At 43.0% G+C, this 20,170-nt stretch overlaps 1 protein-coding gene across 4 annotated transcripts in view; it reads right to left on the reverse strand.

Annotated features, from left to right (window-relative positions):
- SENP7 (SUMO specific peptidase 7) overlaps positions 1–20,170 on the reverse strand; it is a 91,407-nt gene that overhangs the window by 70,564 nt on the left and 673 nt on the right. For all 4 annotated transcript variants that reach the window (XM_054045143.1, XM_054045137.1, XM_054045133.1 and 1 more), the window contains exons 2-4: positions 15,596–15,648; positions 14,631–14,738; positions 9,597–9,694 (exon numbers count right to left, since the gene is read on the reverse strand). In XM_054045143.1, coding sequence (XP_053901118.1) covers positions 9,597–9,694; positions 14,631–14,738; positions 15,596–15,637 — 248 coding nt within the window. In that variant the 5' untranslated portion in view covers positions 15,638–15,648. The remainder of the gene's footprint in view (positions 1–9,596; positions 9,695–14,630; positions 14,739–15,595; positions 15,649–20,170) is intronic.

Below are 20,170 nucleotides of genomic sequence, written 5' to 3' on the forward strand. Positions count from 1 at the left end.
GCCAGCTATGGTGCTTACCCTGGCGAGCCGCGTGCCGAACGTTGCCGACCCCTGTTCTATGCAAATTCTGCCTTAAAAAAAAAAAAAAAAATTATTGAAAAGCATAAATTAACTTCTGAACATTTGATGCCCCACTATATTACTAATCACTCTTTTATTAATGTGTCTGCAATGAGTTTTTGGAAAAGTATTTAACCCTATGACGATGCACCTGTACCTCAAATATCAAGTGAAAGTAATTTGTGTAATGGATTCCAAAGGTATCTATTTTCTTTAAGTTTCCCAAGTCACAATGGCCAGTTCAAGGTCTACTGCAACACTCCAATAATGTTATCTGGCATCACAGAGAGAAGAAAGTAATCCCCACTGGAATACCAAATCACAACACAAGGGTTGCAATAACTCCAGTTTTTAAGTTGGATGTGGTCGAATAGAAAAGCTTCATTGCCTGCCAGTTGCTCCCTTGTATCTAATGTTAAAGAAGGATGCATTCTGGGGCATCAAAGCCAATGCAGACATTTATGCCTTTGGAGAAGCAGGAAAGTTAAGTTAGAATTTCTGTTAAGCATACTTCTTACCTACAACAGTTTGCAGCATTCAATATAGTAACTCCTCATTTAAAGTCGTCCCGGCTAACGTTGTTTCATTGTTACATTGCTGATCAATTAGAGAAAATGCTTGTTTAAAGTTGCGCCATGCTCCCTTATAATGCTGTTTGGCCGCCGCCTGCTTTGTCCACTGCTTGCAGGAAGAGCAGCCCTTTGGAGCTAGCTGGTGGGGGCTTGGAACCAGGGTGGACCGGCAGCAAGGCAGTCAGCTCCCCTAAGTTCTCTGTGTGGCAGCCGCCCAGCAGGCTATCAATTGCCCAGCAGTTCATCTGTCCCTCCCCGCACTGCCCTGTGCTGCTCCTGCCCTCTGCCTTGGAGCTGCTCCTGGGAGCCTCCTGCTTGCTGTGCAAGGGCGGGGGGAGGGGAAGAGGGGTTCTAGTGTCAGGGTGTCCCCCCACTCCTGCCTCCCATCTCCACAGAGTGGGGGGATGGTTGGGGGACATAAGGCTCAGGACGGAAGAGCTTGCTGGCAGCAGCTGCTGTCTCAACTTGCTGATCTACTTAAAAAGGCATTGTACTTAGGCCTTGTCTACACTACGAGAGTAGTTCGATTTTACTTAAATCGAATTTTTGGAATCGATATTGCAAAGTCGAACGTGTGTGTCCACACTAAGGACAGTAATTCGACTTTGTGAGTCCACACTAACGGGGAAAGCGTCGACATTGGAAGTGGTGCACTGTGGTCAGCTATCCCACAGTTCCCGGAGTCCCCGCTGCCCATTGGAATTCTGGGTGGAGCCGCAAATGCCTTCTGGGTAAAAAAAAGGTGTCCAGGGTGCTTTTGGGTAACTGTCGTCATCCGTCCATCACTCCCGCCCTCCCTCCCTGAAAGCGCCGGCGGGAAATCAGTTCGCGCACTTTTCTAGTCAGTGACAGCGCGGACGCCACAGCACTGCGAGCATGGAGCCTGCTGCAACCATCACTGCAGTTGTGGCCGCTCTCAACGCCTCGCAACTTATCATACACCTTTCCCTGAGGCAGATGCAGAAAAGTCAGGCGAGGAGGCTACGTCAACGCGGTGATGGCCTGAAGTCTGAGAGTAGCACAGACCTCTCAGAAAGCAGGGGACCCAGCGCCGAGAACATCACGGTGGCAATGGGTCATGTTGATGCCGTCGAAAGGAGATTCTGGGCACGGGAAACAAGCACTGAGTGGTGGGACCGCATAGTGCTGCAGGTCTGGGATGAATCCCAGTGGCTGCGAAACTTTCGCATGCGGAAGGGAACTTTCCTGGAACTTTGTGAGTTGCTGTCCCCTGCCCTGAAGCGCAATGACACCCGGATGCGAGCAGCCCTGACTGTCCAGAAGCGAGTGGCCATAGCCCTGTGGAAGCTTGCAACGCCAGACAGCTACCGGTCAGTCGCGAACCAGTTTGGGGTGGGCAAATCTACCGTGGGGGTTGTTGTGATGCAAGTAGCCAAGGCAATCGTTGATGTACTGCTGACAAAGGTAGTCACCCTGGGAAACGTGGAGGCGATCATAGATGGCTTCGCAGCGATGGGATTCCCAAACTGCGGTGGGGCCATAGATGGAACTCACATCCCTATCCTGGCACCGGAACACCAGGCCAGCCAGTACATTAACAGAAAGGGCTACTTTTCCATGGTGCTGCAAGCACTGGTGGACCACAGGGGACGTTTTACCAACATCTACGTGGGATGGCCGGGCAAGGTTCATGACGCTCGTGTTTTCAGGAACTCTGGTCTGTTTAGACGGCTGCAGCAAGGTATTTACTTCCCGGACCACAAAATAACTCTTGGGGATGTGGAGATGCCTATAGTCATCCTCGGGGACCCAGCCTACCCGCTAATGCCCTGGCTCATGAAGCCCTATACTGGCGCCCTGGACACTGAAAAAGAACTCTTCAACTACCGGCTGAGCAAGTGCAGAATGGTGGTGGAGTGTGCTTTTGGCCGTCTCAAGGGGAGATGGAGAAGCTTACTGACTCGCTGTGATCTCAGCGAAACCAATATCCCCATTGTTATTGCAGCTTGCTGTGTGCTCCACAATCTCTGTGAGAGCAAGGGGGAGACCTTTATGGCGGGGTGGGAGGTTGAGGAAAATAGCCTGGCTGCTGATTACTCACAGCCAGACAGCCGGGCGATTAGAAGAGACCAGCGGGAAGCGCTGTGCATCCGGAAGGCTTTGAAAGCAAAGTTCCTGAGTGAGCAGGGTAACCTGTGACTTTAAAGTTTGTGTATTGAGAAGCTAAACCTGCCCCCGTTTCTTTGCCCAGTTAATGTTGACTATCCTATCCAGTTACATACCCCCTTCACCCCACTTCCAACACACGTTTCAAAATAAAAATAGTTCTACTTTGTTAAAGCACACCGTTTTCTTTAATACTGTATTCGCGGGAATTTTTTAAAACTGGGACGCAGTGGTGCGGAGCGGGTGTACTGTAGTGGCGCGAATGCAGCTTCTAAACTCAAGGATTGACAGGCTCCGCTGCGGTGGGATGGTTGTTTCAACGGAGCCTGTCACCCCTCCTGATAGGGACTGTGTGTATGGGGGGGTCTATGTGACTTTGTGGCAGGGGGAGGACGGTTACAGATCCCCTGCTGTGTGGCTCTGTGATCCTGCCTAAGGACCGCCGCTTAAGATCTGTAACTGCCCTCCCCTGCCACAAAGTCACAGAGCAACCCACCCCCCACCACATAACATGAAAACAACCTCCCAGACTAACCAGGGTAACTAGTCACTGCATCACTGCACTATGTATGTGCCCTGCTGCTGTGCCTGCCCCCGACTATATACCCTGCCAAAGGTGACTGTCCTGTCGAATTACCAACCCCCTATGCCCCCCTCCTCCAAAAGAACATGATGGAAACAGTAGTTAACAGAAACGTATTTTTTATTATCAACCAAACATGGAACTGGGAAAGTGAAACTTGGACGGGGGCTTGTGTCAGGCGGGAAGGAAAGAACTTGTCAAATTTTGGGGAATGAGAGCCTTCTGCTGCTCGAGCTCTCTGCAGGGGTGGAGTGAGAGTTAGCAGGGACTCTGCCGCCTCTCCTTCTGTGCACTTTGGGTGAGGGGAGTATGGGACTTGGTGGCGGGGGAGGGCGGTTAGAGATGGACTGCAGCGGGGCTCTGTCCTCCTGCCTCCGTTCCTGCAGAACATCCACAAGGCGCCGGAGCGTGTCCGTTTGCTCCCTCATTAGTCCAAGCAGGGTTTGAGTCGCCTGCTGGTCTTCCTGACGCCACCTCTCCTCCCGATCCATGTTGGCTTGGTGCATTCGGGTCAAGTTCTCCCGCCACTGGGTCTGCTGTGCTGCCTGGGCTCTGGAGCAGGCTATAAGCTCCGAGAACATGTCCTCCCGTGTCCTCTTCTTCTTATGCCTAATCCGCGCTAGCCTCTGGGAGTGTGATGACAGGCTAGGTTGTGAGACAGTCGCAGATGGGGCTGTGGGAATGGGAAAAAGGGAGTGAATTCCTCAGAAAGATAAATGTAGTTGTGAACAAAGAACATAGTCTTTCTCTGTTAACAAGACCATGCACAGCACCTATCACATGCGCACTCAGCACAAGGTCGAATTCTCGGCCTTCGCATTCAGTGCCTGGGGTCTTCTACAGCACATTTGAGAAGCCTCTCAGGAGAACGGAATTTCTGTTGCAGGCAGACATGGTAAGCCGTAGACTTGTGGCAGCTTAAAACTTTAATATTAGCAATGGCCTCATTTCACATTGAAATCAATGTCGGTCCCTGCTGCCAGCAATTCGGCAAGCAGGAAGTCTGCTCCTGTCCCACACCCTCGCGGCTGTCCCCGGGAACGATCCCTTTCGGCTGCCCCTCTCCCGCCTCCACCGCGTGGCTGCAAACCAGCGGTTACAGTTCTGTAAAGGAACGGCAAAGCAGTCCCAACACTAACATTCCCCTACCTCATTCAAAGCAGGTCATCATGAGCGACATCACCCTCATGAGGATCTCTGACAGCGAGAAAGAGAGAATGCTCCGGGAAAGCCTGCAAAGACCAGGGCCGTATGCCGCCATGCTGTGCAGAGCAATGATTCCAGAGTACTTGATAGTCTCGTGGCGTGGCAACGTGTCCTACTACGGAGGACCCAATAAGGCCGCTCTCCCCAAGAACCTAATGCAACGGATTTCCAATTACCTCCAGGAGAGCTTCCTCGAGATGTCACAGGAGGATTTCTGCTCCATCCCCGGACATATAGACCGCATTTTACTGTAGCTGCTGTAGCAGTGACTAACCAGTAGAGCGGCTTGGGCAGGACAATCATGCAAAACCGGACATTGCTAGATTTTTTTTCAATAGTTGCACTGCCCATGACTGAATCGTTAAGCTAATCAAACTAATCATGAGAAACCCATTTTTTAAATTGTTAATATTCCTGTTCTGTTACAAATAAATGTTTAGATTTTTACAACACTTACTGGCTGATCCTTCCCCAGATTCTGTGTCCGGGGTAACGGCTGGGGAGGGTTGGTAGGGGATCTCTGTAAGGGTGATGAAGAGATCCTGGCTGTCGGGGAAATCAGCGTTGTGAGCGCTGTCGACTGCCTCGTCCTCCTCATCTCCTTCCTCATCTTCCCCGTCCGCTAACATGTCCGAGGATCCAGCCGTGGACACTATCCCATCCTCAGAGTCCACGGTCACTGGTGGGGTAGTGGTGGCGGCCGCACCGAGGATGGAATGCAGTGCCTCGTAGAAACGGGATGTCTGGGGATGGGATCCGGAGCGTCCGTTTGCCTCTTTGGTCTTCTGGTAGCCTTGTCTCAGCTCCTTGATTTTCACGCGGCACTGCGTTACATCCCAGCTGTATCCTCTCTCTGCCATGTCTTTAGAGATCTTCTCGTAGATCTTTGCATTCCGTCTTTTGGATCGCAGCTCGGAAAGCACGGACTCATCGCCCCACACAGTGATGAGATCCAAGACTTCCCGATCAGTCCATGCTGGGGCCCTCTTTCTATTCTGAGATTGCACGGCCATCACTGCTGGAGAGCTCTGCATCGTTGCCAGTGCTGCTGAGCTCGCCACGATGTCCAGACAGGAAATGAGATTCAAACTGGCCAGACAGGAAAAGGAATTCAAATTCAAATTTTCCTGGGGCTTTTCCTGTGTGGCAGTTCAGAGCATCCGAGCTCGTACTGCTGTCCAGAGCGTCAACAGAGTGGTGCACTGTGGGATACCTCCCAGAGCTATTAGCGTCGATTTCCATCCACACCTAGCCTAATTCGACATGGCCATGTCGAATTTAGCGCTACTCCCCTCGTCGGGGAGGAGTACAGAAGTCGAATTAAAGAGACCTCTATGTCGAACTAAATACCTTCGCGGTGTGGACGGGTGCAGGGTTAATTCGATGTAACGGCGCTAACTTCGACATAAACGCCTAGTGTAGACCAGGCCTTAGAGAGGGGTCAGTGTCCTTAAAGGGGCAAAACCTGTCTCTCTCTCTCACGCATAAAAGGTGCGTGTCTCTGTCTCTCTCTGCCATGCTGTCTCCCCTCCCTCCATTCCTGCTGCCTTGTAGAGTGAGGCTACATTAACAACGTGTTAACCCTTGAGGGCTCAGCTGAGTGCTAGTTCATCATTTAGCAGTAAGGCATTCCCTGGGAAATATCCCACCCTCTTCCACCCTCTGACTCCTCCACCTCAACCAAGCTTCACAGTCAGCATTGCTGTGTACAGTATTAAATTGTTTGTTTAAAACTTATATATATGAATGTCGTCTTTTGTCTGGCAAAAAAAATTTCCCTGGAACCTACCTTCCTCGCCCCCCATCCCCGCCACCCATTTACATTAATTCTTATGGGGAAATTGAACATCGTTTCGCTTAAAGTAGCATTTTTCAGGAACATAACTACAACATTAAGCAAGTAGTTACTGTACATAAATGCAGGGCTAACTGATCACCAAAGAAACCTTTCTACTCTTACACATTGAGTAAAAGGTGCAGAATCATCTGACATACTTTGACATTAAGCATTTCCTTAAACTGTAGCTTCTTCTTCAAAAGTTTGCACTTCTAGAACCTTTTCCTTCCAAGAAACTACTTCATAAATGAGTTTATTCTAAATACCAACCATGAGATAGAGAATTATCCTAATTCTGCAATTCACAAACTAGAAATAACTGGAATTATCTAATTGTTTAAATTATGTAGATTTAATCGCACCATGAAATCAAAATACTTAATTTCCGTCACCAACACTGAATCTAAGAATACTTAACATTTAGCTTTGTCAAATACTCTTATTCCTTCCGCATGTGATTTCTCAAACATGTTCTTTAACATACATAACTATCCAGTTGCGACAGAGTAGATGTTTTCTATGCAATTCACTATTAACCTCTGAGGCAAACCAAAACATACCAATGACAAAAAAGGTCATCAGTATAAAGATTCCTTAAATCACACCACCTCCCACCACATCACACATTCACTCACTTAAGAGATCTGAGAACATGCTTGTATCTAACTTCTCAGTACTTACTGCTAATCATGTTGGTTGGCTTTGTTTTCCTTTGACAGCTGACAAAAAACTTATTTATGATCTGTCAGAGATCCCATAGTGATGTATATATTTGAAAGGTGATCTGGAAACTGATTTGGAAAAAAACAAACCCACAAGAGCAGCAGGTGCTGAAATAATAATTTGTACTTAAAGAGTAACAGTCTTCACCTAAGGATCTCAAAGAATTTAACTGACACAGATTCACAGATTATAAAGCCAGAAAGAACCACTGTGATCATCTAGCCTAAGCTCCTGCATAACACAGGCCATAGAATGTCCTGACTTAGGCCATATCTACACTTACTGGCGATCTATGCTGCTGTGATCAATGCAGCGGGGGTTGATTTAGCGGATCCAGTGAAGACAAGCTAAATCAACTGCAGAGCGCTCTTCAGTTCCCTCCAACACTCCACCGGAACAAGAAGAGTAAGGCAAGTAGATGGGAGACTGTCTCCCATTGACGCAGCGTGGTGGTGACACCACAGCAAGTCAACCTAAGCTACGTTGACTCCAGCTACAGTATTTACATAGCTGGAGTGAAACTTAGGTTGACTTACTCCCATAGTGTAGATAAGGCCTCAATTACCTGTTAGATTTGTATTCCTAATTTGATGCTGCCATCCAACTTTGTGAGAAATCTTACAACAAAGTAAAGCTTGTAATTAAGACTGCTAGGCAATTAAAAAAATTGCAATTAATAACACTGTTAAACAGTAATAGAATACCATGTATTTAAATCTTTTTGGATGTTTTCTACATTTTCAAATAAATTGATTTAATTACAACACAAAATACGTGTTCAGTGCTCGCTTTATATTTGTTTATTACAAATATTTGCACTGTAAAAAAAAAAAGAAATTGTATTTTTCAATTCAATAATACAAGTACTATAGTGTAATCTCTTTATCATGAAAGTTGAACTTACAAGTGTAGAATTATGAACAAAAAAACAACAGCATTCAAAAACAAAACATAAAACTTTAGAGCCTAGAAGTCCACTCAGTCCTACTTCAGCAGATTGCTCAGACAAACAAGTTTGGTTACAATTTGCAGGAGATAATGCTGCCCACTTCTTGTTTACAATCTCACCTGAAAGTGAGAACAGGCATTCACATGACACTGTTGTAGCCAACGTCGCAAAATATTTACATGCCAGATGTGCTAAAGATTCATATGTCCCTTCAACCACCATTCCACAGGACATGCGTCCATGCTGATGACGGGTTCTGCTCGATAACAATCCAAAGCAGAGCGGACTGACGCATATTCATTTTCATCATCTGAGATGCCCCCAACTGAAGGTTGATTTTTTTTTTTTGGGGTGGTTCAGGTTCTGTAGTTTCCGCATCCAAGTGTGCTCTTTTAAGATTTCTGAAAGCATGCTCCACACCTCAGCCCTCTCAGATTTTGGACGGCACTTCAGATTCTTAAACCCTGGTCGAATACTGCAGCTATCTTTAGCAATCTTACATTAGTACCTTCTTTATGTTTTGTCAAATCTGCTGTGAAAGTGTTCTTAAAACGAACATGTGCTGGTTCATCATCCGAGACTGCTATAACATGAAATATATGGCAGAACACGGGTAAAACAGAACAGGAGACATACAATTCTCCCCCAAGTCACAAATTTAATTTATGCATTTTTTTTTTTTTAAACGAGCATCATCAGCATGGAAGCATGTCCTCTGGAATAGTGGACGAAACATGAAGGAGCATATGAATGTTTAGCATATCTGGCATGTAAGCATCTTGCAACGCCAGCTACAGCAGTGCTATTTGAATGCCTGTTCTCACTTCAGGTGACATTGTAAATAAGAAGCAGGCAGCAGTATGTCCCGTAAATGTAAACAAACTTGTTTGACTTAGCGATTGGCTGAACAAGAAGTAGGACTGAGTAGACTTGCAGGCTCTAAAGTTTTACACTGTTTTGTTTGAGTGCAGTTATGTAACAAAAAAAATCTACATTTATAAGTTACACTTTCACAATAGAGAGATTGCACTACAGTACTTGTATGAGTGAATTGAAAAATACTATTTCTTTTATCATTTTTACAGTGCAAATATTTGTAATAAAAATAATATAAAGTGAACACTGTACACTTTGTATTATGTAATTGAAATCAATATATTTGAAAATTTAGAAAAACATCAAAAAATATTTAATAAATTTCAGTTGATATTCTATTGTTTAACCGTGTGATTAACTGTGATTATTTTTTTAATCGCGATTCATTTTTTGAGTTAATTGTGAGAGTTAACTGCAATTAATCGACAGCCCTACTTGTAATCTATTTGTGAATTTATAATACCATATGAATACTACATAAACACATCCCTAGCCATTAATCTCAATTTGGGCTTTCTAAACAGCTATGAAAATAGCATTTGTATTTCCCTAACAATTGTGTAGAAAATAAGGATACCTGTCTTCAAGAAAGGTTTATAACACTCAGAATATGTAGAACAACTATAATGTAAAATGAGCTAGTTTTGATGTGAGACATCTTACCCAATTGTTGATTCTTCGCCAGTGAAGCTGGGTCTGTCAAAGTCCCTTTGTCTTTTCCACTTTGGATAAGGCTCTTGATTTCTTGCCCTTGATTTCCACTGGAATTTAAAAAAAGGTCTAATAATGAAGAAGTTTTAAAAATTAAATGATGGTTAATGTATGGGGAAGAGGTAAGAATAGGTGGAAGAGTGAGGAGAAGAAGGACAGAGCTTGAAAGAACATAACTGCTTACGTAGTATAAAAGGCCAGCAGCAAAGAAAACTAGACATTCAGTTCAAAGAATATAAAGTATTGAAACCACTATGATTTCCAACATTTTTATGAATACCACCAACCAGGTGTCAAATCTGCCCTTTCCCTAAGAAATCTGACTATTTGTGCAGGAAAACCGGATTGTGAACTTTTATTTAAGAAAAGAGCACACGTGCTTTTGCAGTGGGTTTGTTCAATATCAATCATGAGCCAGTAAGATACCTGCCTAGCTTAATTCCCTTAACAAGTGACTTAATTTGATGTATGTCAGTGATACTCAGACTGTGGCCCTCAAGCCACAAGTGGCTTTGCAACACATGATATTAAAACACTGTGTGATTTAATTATTAACCAGTCTAAGTTATTAACCAATCAGGATGCTTTTTACTATGCAATTAACCAATTAAGTTATCAACTTTCACCAAGTTATTAACTTATTTGCTCTGAGAATAATATACATAAAAACTAAAAATTTCTCTGTCATTCATACTACTGTGGCTCTTTTGGATAATGCTGATCACTAAATTGGCTCCTGAACCACTGAGGTCTGAGTATCACTGATCTAAGTGAGTCAACCAAATCTTCACTTTAAGATCTGAATGCTCTGTAATGTTAAAAACTAAAGCTGTTAGACTGCCTCCATGATGGGTGGCATGGCAGAACCCTGTTTCAGAACACAATGGTGAGACACAATTGTTACTATGTCTTAAACCATCAGTTCCTTTTTGACCAGTAATTAGTAACAAGGAACTATAGAAACACAATGAGCTCTCCAAAGCCAGAGACAGTCTTTATGTCCTTCCTGTCCCCTCCGTTTTTGGGAGAGCTGAAGATATAAAGGAGCATATATCAGCTTTCAGAGAGAGAGAGAGAGTGCGCAAGCGCGCGCGTGAGAGCACACAGAACATATAAATTGATGCCAATGGATCAGCACAGTTGAAAGCACACAAGCAAACTGGGCCTCACTCACTTCTGCAGTAGAAGGCTTCGATGGGGAGACAAAGGGAATTCTGAAGATTTTACTTACACACACACACACACACACACACACACACTCTCTAATGAATCAACTAAATTTGGGTTGTGCCCCAAAGAAAGTATCCATCCCCACTCCAAAATCTTGAAGGCTTGCCTTATGCATAGTGGTGTGGATCATGGTGGACTGCCCCCAAAACTGTGAAAGGCTGGTGGCAAAAAATTGTTCTGCGGGCCCACCCAAAAATAGTAAGGCTGGCTCTGCCAACCACAGCAGGTAACTCTGTCTCTACCATCGTCCGGGAACAATGGGACATTATTTGTTGCCAGTGTAATACAGATCTGTCTAATGGAATTCCACTGAAATCTTCAAGGATGATATCGCTTAAGGATGATATCTAATAAGGAAGAAAACTAGCAGGCAACACTATTAAGTATATCTCCAAGATGGACATTTGCTTGTACATGCAGATGAAACATAAATCTGTTTAATCATGAGAGCTGAATTTAAAAATAAAATAAAATAAGAAACAAGCAAAAAAAACCTGAGAGATCAGAAGGGGTCAAACACAAATAAAGGACTTAAAATATAGAGCCCTCAGTAAATAAGTAGCAGGTCAAAAATGAGGCAGGTGGAAACAGATGCTGTAATAGCAGGAAGCCAAACTTTAATATTTTAAAGGACACTCAGTCCAAGCAATTTATTTTGTTAAAGTGTAGGGAACTGATCTGCCAATCTCCCTAGCAGGAAGAGAGGTGATGCTGGCTACCACAGCTGACATGCTTCTGATTTAAGTCTTAACATAACTTAAGGTTCAACTCAGTTGATGACTAATAATGCAAAATATGGTAGTCATGCAGCCTTCCAGATACACTGTGAATTAGTGTGCTTTAGTGTGATCCAATGGATGGAGCACTGGACTGAAGGTCAAGAAAGTTGAGTTCTATTCCCAGCTCCCGCACTGTGACCTGCCCTGTGACCTTGGACAACCCATTTTACAAATGCATCTCCATTTCTATCTGTAGAATGGACTGATATTTACACAGCTTTGTAAAACATTTTAAAATAATCTTGTGCATTGCACTCCCTTAAACAGTGTTATTATTAAAGGGAGCAAACACCCAACTGACTGCTAGGCCCAGAATGGAGCTCTCAGATGTATAAGCTGAAAGGAGCATGGGGAAGCTGCAGAAAGCTAAGAGCTGTCTAGATTAGAAGATGAGGTGTTTCTTAAAGGTGGAGCTAGATGGACATCAAGGACGAGATAATCCAACACCCAAATTGCAATGACAGAGCAAGTCCTGCTACAACTACTTTCCACAATAACTGTGAGGGTATTGGGAAGTGGAGCCATGAGAGAGGGAGGTAGCTGGAGAGAACCACATGCCTTATTCCTAGCTTCTGAGCAGTGTTGAAACTCCCCAGAGAAAAGTACTGAATGGTGTTATGCACAGGGTAACAAGGATGTCAAAACCTAGGAGCAAGTAAATGCAGAAGTTATGCCTACAGCAACATAGCTGAAGATAATGGGAATCCAGAAACCATAAATACATACAACAATAATAAGCTGACAGATCAATGATGTTTAAAAATTGGTCCATAAGTATATATATATACTGCAACCTCAGATTCAGTAGCACTCAAAATTACATGGTAAGTACAGAGATCAAGGAGCCAAGGACGCTGATAAGAGTGTACCACAGAGTGATAAGGCAGTTTACTAGTGGAAAACCTGTTGCTTCCAAGCACTCTGATCCCAGTTACACACAGAAACACAGATCAAAGAGGGAGGAGAGGCTCTTCAAGATTTATTTTTAACTGCTACATAGATAAACATGTTAGCAATTAGAAGAAGGTTAGGTTTAATATTCCCCACTTTATACATTCAGCAAGTGGGCTAAGAAACATCCATCTAGAACTGGTCCGCAGACCACCACCCTCTTCATAGACAAATCCTTCCTGAACATACTCTTCTGACATGAAGCTTATAAAAAGCTAAGCAGCTGATTCTACAAGATTGTAGGTCACTGGAAGAGAATCTGTATTTTGCACCAAACCAAAAAAAAAATAGATTTAGAATACTTTGTTAGGAAATAGACAGTCACCACCTGACCAGCTAAACTGTATGTTCCCCTGTGCCTTCCTCTCCATCTGTGTTGTCTTTAAGAGTGTAAAGGGCAGTTTTTTACAAGCACCTAAAGGATTCAGGAGCAGTGACTTTCAATGGGACTTGTGCTCAAAAGTCCTTTATGTTCTTCTGAAAGCTTAACCCTACGCTCTTTGGGGCAGAGCCTGTGCCATCATTTCTGTTTGCACAGCAGCTAGCATACTGTGGGCATGATAAGAAACAACGTTTCAGTGCTGAGTTAAAATACTACCTGATAACACCACAATACACTCCTGACATCAAGCATCTTTATATCTCATTTAATTAATTTTGAAAGTAAATTACTTGGTAATTATTTGTTTCTACAAATGACTGAGAAGATTAAGACTGTCTTTAATAAGGAATCTTTTCAGCAAAAGAGGACTATTCTAGGCATGCGTGAGTCTTAATATCAAATTACAATGTTGCCAACTCTCACAATTTTATCTCAAGGCTCACAATATTTCATGTTTTTCTTTGAGTCCAGAATCTCAGTTTTCATTTATTTTTTTGAAGTAAGTTTCTAACCCACATGGTTGCAGAGAAAAGCTTCACAACATGACATCAGTTTAATCCAGTGGTTCCCAAACTGGGGTTCGCAAAATGTTACAGGGAGTTCTCGGGAAAAAATTCCCTAATGGCAGACAGAGCTGTCCCTAGGGACTCTGGGCAGCACAGGGCCAGCAGCCCGGAGCCCCTGGACTTCCAAGAGCTAAGCAGATCAAAGCAAACATAGCTATCACACTGAGGAGATTTAAACTTCAAGACTCCTTATAAGAAATGGAAAGGGAGGTGGATATCTCTTGCCATTTTTAAAATTAAATAGGCAGCTAGTATTATTTTTAAAATTATTATGAAGCACAAATTTAAGCTTTCTTGTAACGTCCGTTGTTTGCCTGGACTGCTCAAGACCTGAATGCTTGTGTAGGAGGAACTCTTTGAGTTGGCTTCTTAAATACCTTCATGATGTTTCACATCTGATACTCCTGGATGAAACTTAGGAGCCTTGTCTTATAACAGGGTTATTCAAAGAGATACAAGCTACGAAAGTGAGATCTTGGAAGAGTGTTAACGTTTTCATAATGTAATAAAAATACTGTAATGATACATAATAATTAATAATAAATAGTGTGTAATAAGCATATCATAAAAACAAATTTTATATTTCCAAGATCACTGCTTTTATAATTTATACTCAGGTAAAGGAGAAAATCCCTGGAAATATTCATTTTTAGGAGGGGGTTCGTGAGATTTGACATTTTTAGTGAAAGGGGATTCACAGGTTGTTAAAGTTTGGGAACCACTGGTTTAACCTGAAAACTCAGAAACCAGAAGACAAAATGAACCCCCAATGTATATTTAAAAAATATATATTATTTTTAAGATAATCGGGTGGGGGGGGAGGGAAGGGGTTTCAAGCCAGGCTCGTGATTTCTGAACATGTGGGGCTAGCAATATTGCAATCAGGTCCTCATACTGCAACCTGAGCCTCTGTCTAGTCTCTGCCAGCCCCACCCATACTCCTGCAGTTGAGACCTCGTTTTGATAAGTGGAAGACAGTGCTCAATTTCAGAACAAACAAGAAATGTATAATGTGTTTCTAACACACTTCATTTTTAAAAGTTTCAAATAAAACAGATTTTAAGTAGCTTCTACTTACCTCTTGTAAAGGGCAGTCCCATTGGTGGGAGTCTGTGAGCCTTGACAAAGGGGACTGAACATGGACATCCTCTGACTTTGTGTTTGGTTTCTTCTTTGGTATGCGAAACTGGAAGTAGAGGATGTTAGTTTTACATTAATTATCAGTTAAAATTATATGATTCAACTCTCCCCTAGCACTGCAAATTCATGTATTCTCACCCTTCTCACCCCTCAGGCCAAGTTAAGAACATGGAAAAAGAGAAATATTCACTGTAACTTGAATTTGAAGGTAGTATATTTATGGTTCCCTATTCCTGGTTTGTCTTTCCTATCACTTAATTTTAAATCTCAATAAACTGGGCGGGGGGAGGTGGAGACAAAAAAAAATCCCGAGTTAAATTCATTAACTATTCCATGCATATGCCTTAAGGATAAAAATAGATCCACCCTCCACTTGTAACTTTCTTTTCTTTTCTGATTCACTTACATCCAATTCTAATCTTAGCATGCCAGTTTCATGGAAAGATAAAGAGAAATCAGAAAGAATACAACTTTCAAAGAAATTAACCTACATTTTCTCAAAAGAAAAAGTTTTAAAAATCCCCTCTCAAGAATAATTAAACCCCAAAACAATACTTCTAAGTTGACAACTAACATCTACATATCAAAAAGGACCATTGGCTGGGAATGGCGAACCAGAACCACGGCCACAGGGAGCTGAGGGGCTCTATGCCTGCAGACGCTCCAAGTAAACAAAATGACAACGTATTAGATATTCAATTCAATGATTCCATAGAGTTTAAAATCATCAAATTTTGGTGTAGACCCATTTATAAGCCAACCCCCAATCTCTGATGCGTCACTTTTTACCAAAAATATTCAGCTTATGAACGAGTATATACGGTATATTTGCAGTTTCTGGAATTTTTGCAAGTACATAATGCCAGGGCTGCAGAATTTTCTTATAAACAATACAAAACTTACTTTCACATGACCCGATGCAGCAGTTTTTCCATTTCCTTCCATAACTGTCACTACTGTAAACAGATACAAAATCAACTTATTAATTTGCACTTTACCTGTTCAGAGTTTATAAACATTAACCAATTAATTCTCTCAACATCCTTGGGCCAGATGGAGGTAAGCATTCCTAGGACTTAAAATAACCTACTTGCTTCTAATGAGTTTAAAGCTTTCCCTGCCCACTAGTGGGGGAAAGTCAATGATATTAACTTCTCCAGAACTGTCTCTAAGGTGCCACAAGTACTCCTGTTCTTTTTTCATTAAATACAGGTTTCTAGTCTTTAGAGTTGCTAATGTAAATTTATTCAGTGCAGTTTTCCTAAGTGCTCACCACTGCTGCAGCTAGGAACCTTCTCAAGTTCAAAGTCTTATTTTCATGGCTGCTATTCTGCAGCTCTGAAACTGATCAAAATCAGGTGTACCATTCTGCTGTTGCATGCAATTGCTTTGAGCAACAGAAGAAACATGCACTGCACTTAATCACTGCAGACACCTATATGCTGAAAGAAGCTCTGGGAGGGCTAACAGAGAGAAAGCGCTTTCTCCATTCTAGACACCTACTAACCAAGGCAGATACGAGAGACAGGGCACCACTTAGGCAGGGTTCAAGGACTGTGCCCAAGCAGGAATTCTAGCAGCTCGTTGGGAACTGGAGTTCTCACCAGCGTTTGGGCCCAGACAGCAAGGCATCCCCTGTTTTATACCTTCTAGTCAGAGGAGGAGATTTCATAAGCCTTTGAGTCCTGATTATCCCCATTTTACAAACTGTGAAAATGAGGCACAGAAAGCAACCAAGACTACGAGGGAGTTGAGTGACAGAACTAAGATTGTTTCTTCTACAAAACTCTTCCTCATAGGGAAGAATATAGCTTAAGACCTCACTGAACTCAGTGAGAAATTATTCTTTTATCCATATTCTGCACATCTCCTATATGACACCATAATGACTTATATTCAGCATGAAGCCTCCTCCCCAAAAAATTCTCCTGATCTAACCAGCTTTTTTTTTATGTGAAAGTTAGTCTAGCAAATGGCAGTTCTAACTAATGAGGAAACTACTCTGCTCACTAGAACTATAGTCTGAATTCCTCTCTATGAGAAGTGAGTTTACTTAAGACCCAGTTCTACTTAATAAATTAATTGTACTATAAGTCTATTGAGACCTTTCATATTCTATCTTTCTGTCTTTTAGAAGGGTATTACAACCTAAGAATTTTCTAATTGATTGTTATTATGTTGCTCATGTTTTCCTTGCAAGGACAATGTGGCCTAGTAGACTAAAAATAAGACTAGTAGCTCCAAAACTCTAATGCCCACTCTGATATCTACTGTTTGGTCTTAGAAAAAGTCACTTAATCTGTATACCTCAGTTGCTTCAGATACAAAATGGGAGGGACTGCAAAGATTAGTGCATCTAAAACCCTTGGGGGGATGTAAAGTACTATATAGGCAATATGTGAAACAGAATTTTATGTTTTTAAAGGGTATTGAGATCCTCACTAATAAAAGTATTTTTGCTTAATGTATTGAGCTGGTACACAAATTGAAGAATTAGACCATGAACATGTTGGGAAAACTCATGCCTAAAGCCCCAGAACAGCAAGATACTTAGATACATACCTAACTTTAACAATGTGAATACTCCCATTGGGCCTACACATGCTTAAAGTCAGGCACAGGCTTATGTACCTTGCTGAAATGGGAATTAATAGAGGAGCACAGCTTTGTAGTTAAGGCACTGCACTGAAACTCCAATTCTCACCCAGACTCACTGCAAGACTTTGTCTACACACAAACCTGCACCAATTTAGGTGCTTTTGAACTTAGATAAACCACATTCTCATTTCAGTTTAAGAGTGGCTTCTGCTAATTCAACTTGTCAATAAGGAAGCTAACCTAATCTACACTAACATTACATATACAAAAATGATGCTAAAAAAACGTTATTAAAGTTGCAAAGTTAAGCATTCAAAAGTTAAGAAATGTCTTTTTATGAATATTCCTTATGATACAGTCTTTAATTATATGATTTCTACAGGATACCTGACTCAGTGCATAAAATTGATGGTGCTCTATTCAATATATTGTTTTCTCCTCACTATTCAATGTGGCCAGCCCCATGCCTTATTTACTGCTCACTGTTCAGACCCTGCTCTGAAGACAGAATTATTAATTTTCTCATGGGCTTTTCTATAGAAGTCACGACAACAGCATCCGAGTGCTTCACAAATCTTATTTTCACAACACCCCTGTTTCATGGAGTAGTATTATTCCCATTCTACAGATGGGGAACAGAAGCACTGAGAGATTAAGGTAAAAAATATCCACTAATTATAGGTGCCGAATCAAGCTGTCTTCTCTAGAAACACTGCAGCAGCACAGCTATAGTGCTTCAGCGTATACTCTCACTAGAGTGACAGGAGGGGTTCTCCCATCATTGTAGTTAATCCACCTCCCCAACAGGCAGTAGCAAGGCTGGTGGAAGAATTCTTCTATCGACCTAGCACTATCTACACCAGCGGCTAAGTTGACTTGGCTAAGTTGCTCAGCAGTGTGAATTTTTCACACTCCTGAGGAATGTACCTTTTTAGTACAGACCTGGCCTTAGAGAGAGAATTTTTCAGAGTACTTTGCAATATAACACTTTGCATGTTCGAAATACAGTTCCCATTGACTTCGGTTGCAGCTGTGACTGCTCAGCACTTCTGAAAATCAGACCCCAGTCTCAAGTCAGGCACCCAGAAAAAGATGAACACACATATAACGATAAAGTATTCCTGAGGGAATTCTGCACCAATGCGCATGTGCAGAATTTATGTCCCCTGCAGATTTCTTTGCTTCCTCCTCTTTGCTATCCCCACAACACCCAGACACCCCCCTGCTGAGTCCCAATCACCTTCACCTGGATTCCTGCAGAGACCCATTACGGTTGTATCCAGATCCCCCGCTGCACCCAGATCCCCCACTGAGCCACCCACACCCAGACAGTCCCACACAGAACCCTCTCAACCCACACCTGGATCCCCCCACACTAAGCCTCTCCACACTTGGATCCTGCCTTGCTGAGCCCGCCTGCCCATACCTGGTACAGAGGGGAAGGGCAGTAAGGTGTTTCGGGGGCAGACCCAGTCCTTGTGCTGTGTCAGGGGTGTGTGCAGCCTCACCGCTGAGTCCGTGCCCTCCCGTGATCTCCCACCTCTGTACAGCCAGTGGCCTGTGCTCCCCCTGTGCCACGCTGGAGCCTCCACATTTATTTGACAAATAAAATTTGTGGTATTTTGCAGAATTTTAAAATATTGAGCACAGAATTTTTTGGTGCAGAATGCCCTCAGGAGTACTTGTGAAATGCTTGGTTTCAGTGACTTTCCCAGCATCACATAAGGACTCTTAAGCAGAGCCAGGGATAGAATCCAGTTTCCCAATGCAACACTGACTGTCTTAACCATTAAATCATTGTGACACAGGGACCTCCTGGTTCCAACTGTCTGAGGGCATAGGGGTACATAAAGATCTGGTATCTTCATACTAGTTTGTCAATGTGCATCATGTAAAGTCTCTACTGACAGCCTGTGTCACACTGGTCATCATAATCCTTGCAAAATGTATTATGGATAATATGTAAGGAGTTATGTATATATACTGCAAATTACGTTCTTGAGAATTGAGACTTGTCACCAGGTAACAAACAAGTTTCTTTCAGGCAAAAGATGTTTATCTGACCGGCTATATGTAAATTGAGTATTGTATGATTCACAAAGGATGCCTATTTACACTCTGAGCCCAGTGCTAAGAAAGGAACCATAAAATCTTCAAGAGAGGGGATTTACAGGCAGAAATAAACCTAGGCAATTTCGTTCTCCAGTCCTCAAGTTTGTAGTCCCAGTGAAAGTCTCTTTGTCCAGCCAAGCCCAGTTCCCTTCCCTATCTGATCTGTCTCTCACCTTCCCACCTGGCCTTGGTTTACCCCCCATTTTCTCCCACCCCACTGTCTCCCAGTCCCAGTCTCCCTCCTCAGGCTCTTGGTCCAGTTTCATTGCTACCTCTGACCCAGTCTCTTTGCCCAGCCACTTAGGATGTCAAGAGAGCAAATGTGAAAAATCGGGGGGGGAGGGGTAATAGGAGCCTATATAAGAAAAAGACCCCAAAATTGGGACATTTGGTCACCCTACAGCCACTCCAAGTTTTTCCCCCATACCCTGGCTCCTTGTCAGATCTGTCTGACCTTCCTTTCCCTGCTACCCCTCACTGGCTCCCCAATCCCATCTGTGAAGTGGGAATAATAAAACTTCCTTCTCTCACAGGGGTGTCACAAGGATGAATGCACACATTTGGGAGGCACTCATATAGGGGGGACAGTAGCTCAGCATCACAGAAAGGCTTAGCAGAGTTGCCAGCTCTCACCATACATTGAGCCCTTCCTCCCGGATTCATGAGATTCCATGAGAAGTCTGGCTCTTATACCACTATAACAATGTCCCTTATGATCTGGTTTTTAACTAGCACACCTCTATCAGCACCACGCCTCACCGGGTCGGA

This window comes from Malaclemys terrapin, chromosome 1 (assembly GCF_027887155.1).
Source record: "Malaclemys terrapin pileata isolate rMalTer1 chromosome 1, rMalTer1.hap1, whole genome shotgun sequence".
In the NCBI taxonomy this organism is placed as follows: domain Eukaryota; kingdom Metazoa; phylum Chordata; order Testudines; family Emydidae; genus Malaclemys; species Malaclemys terrapin.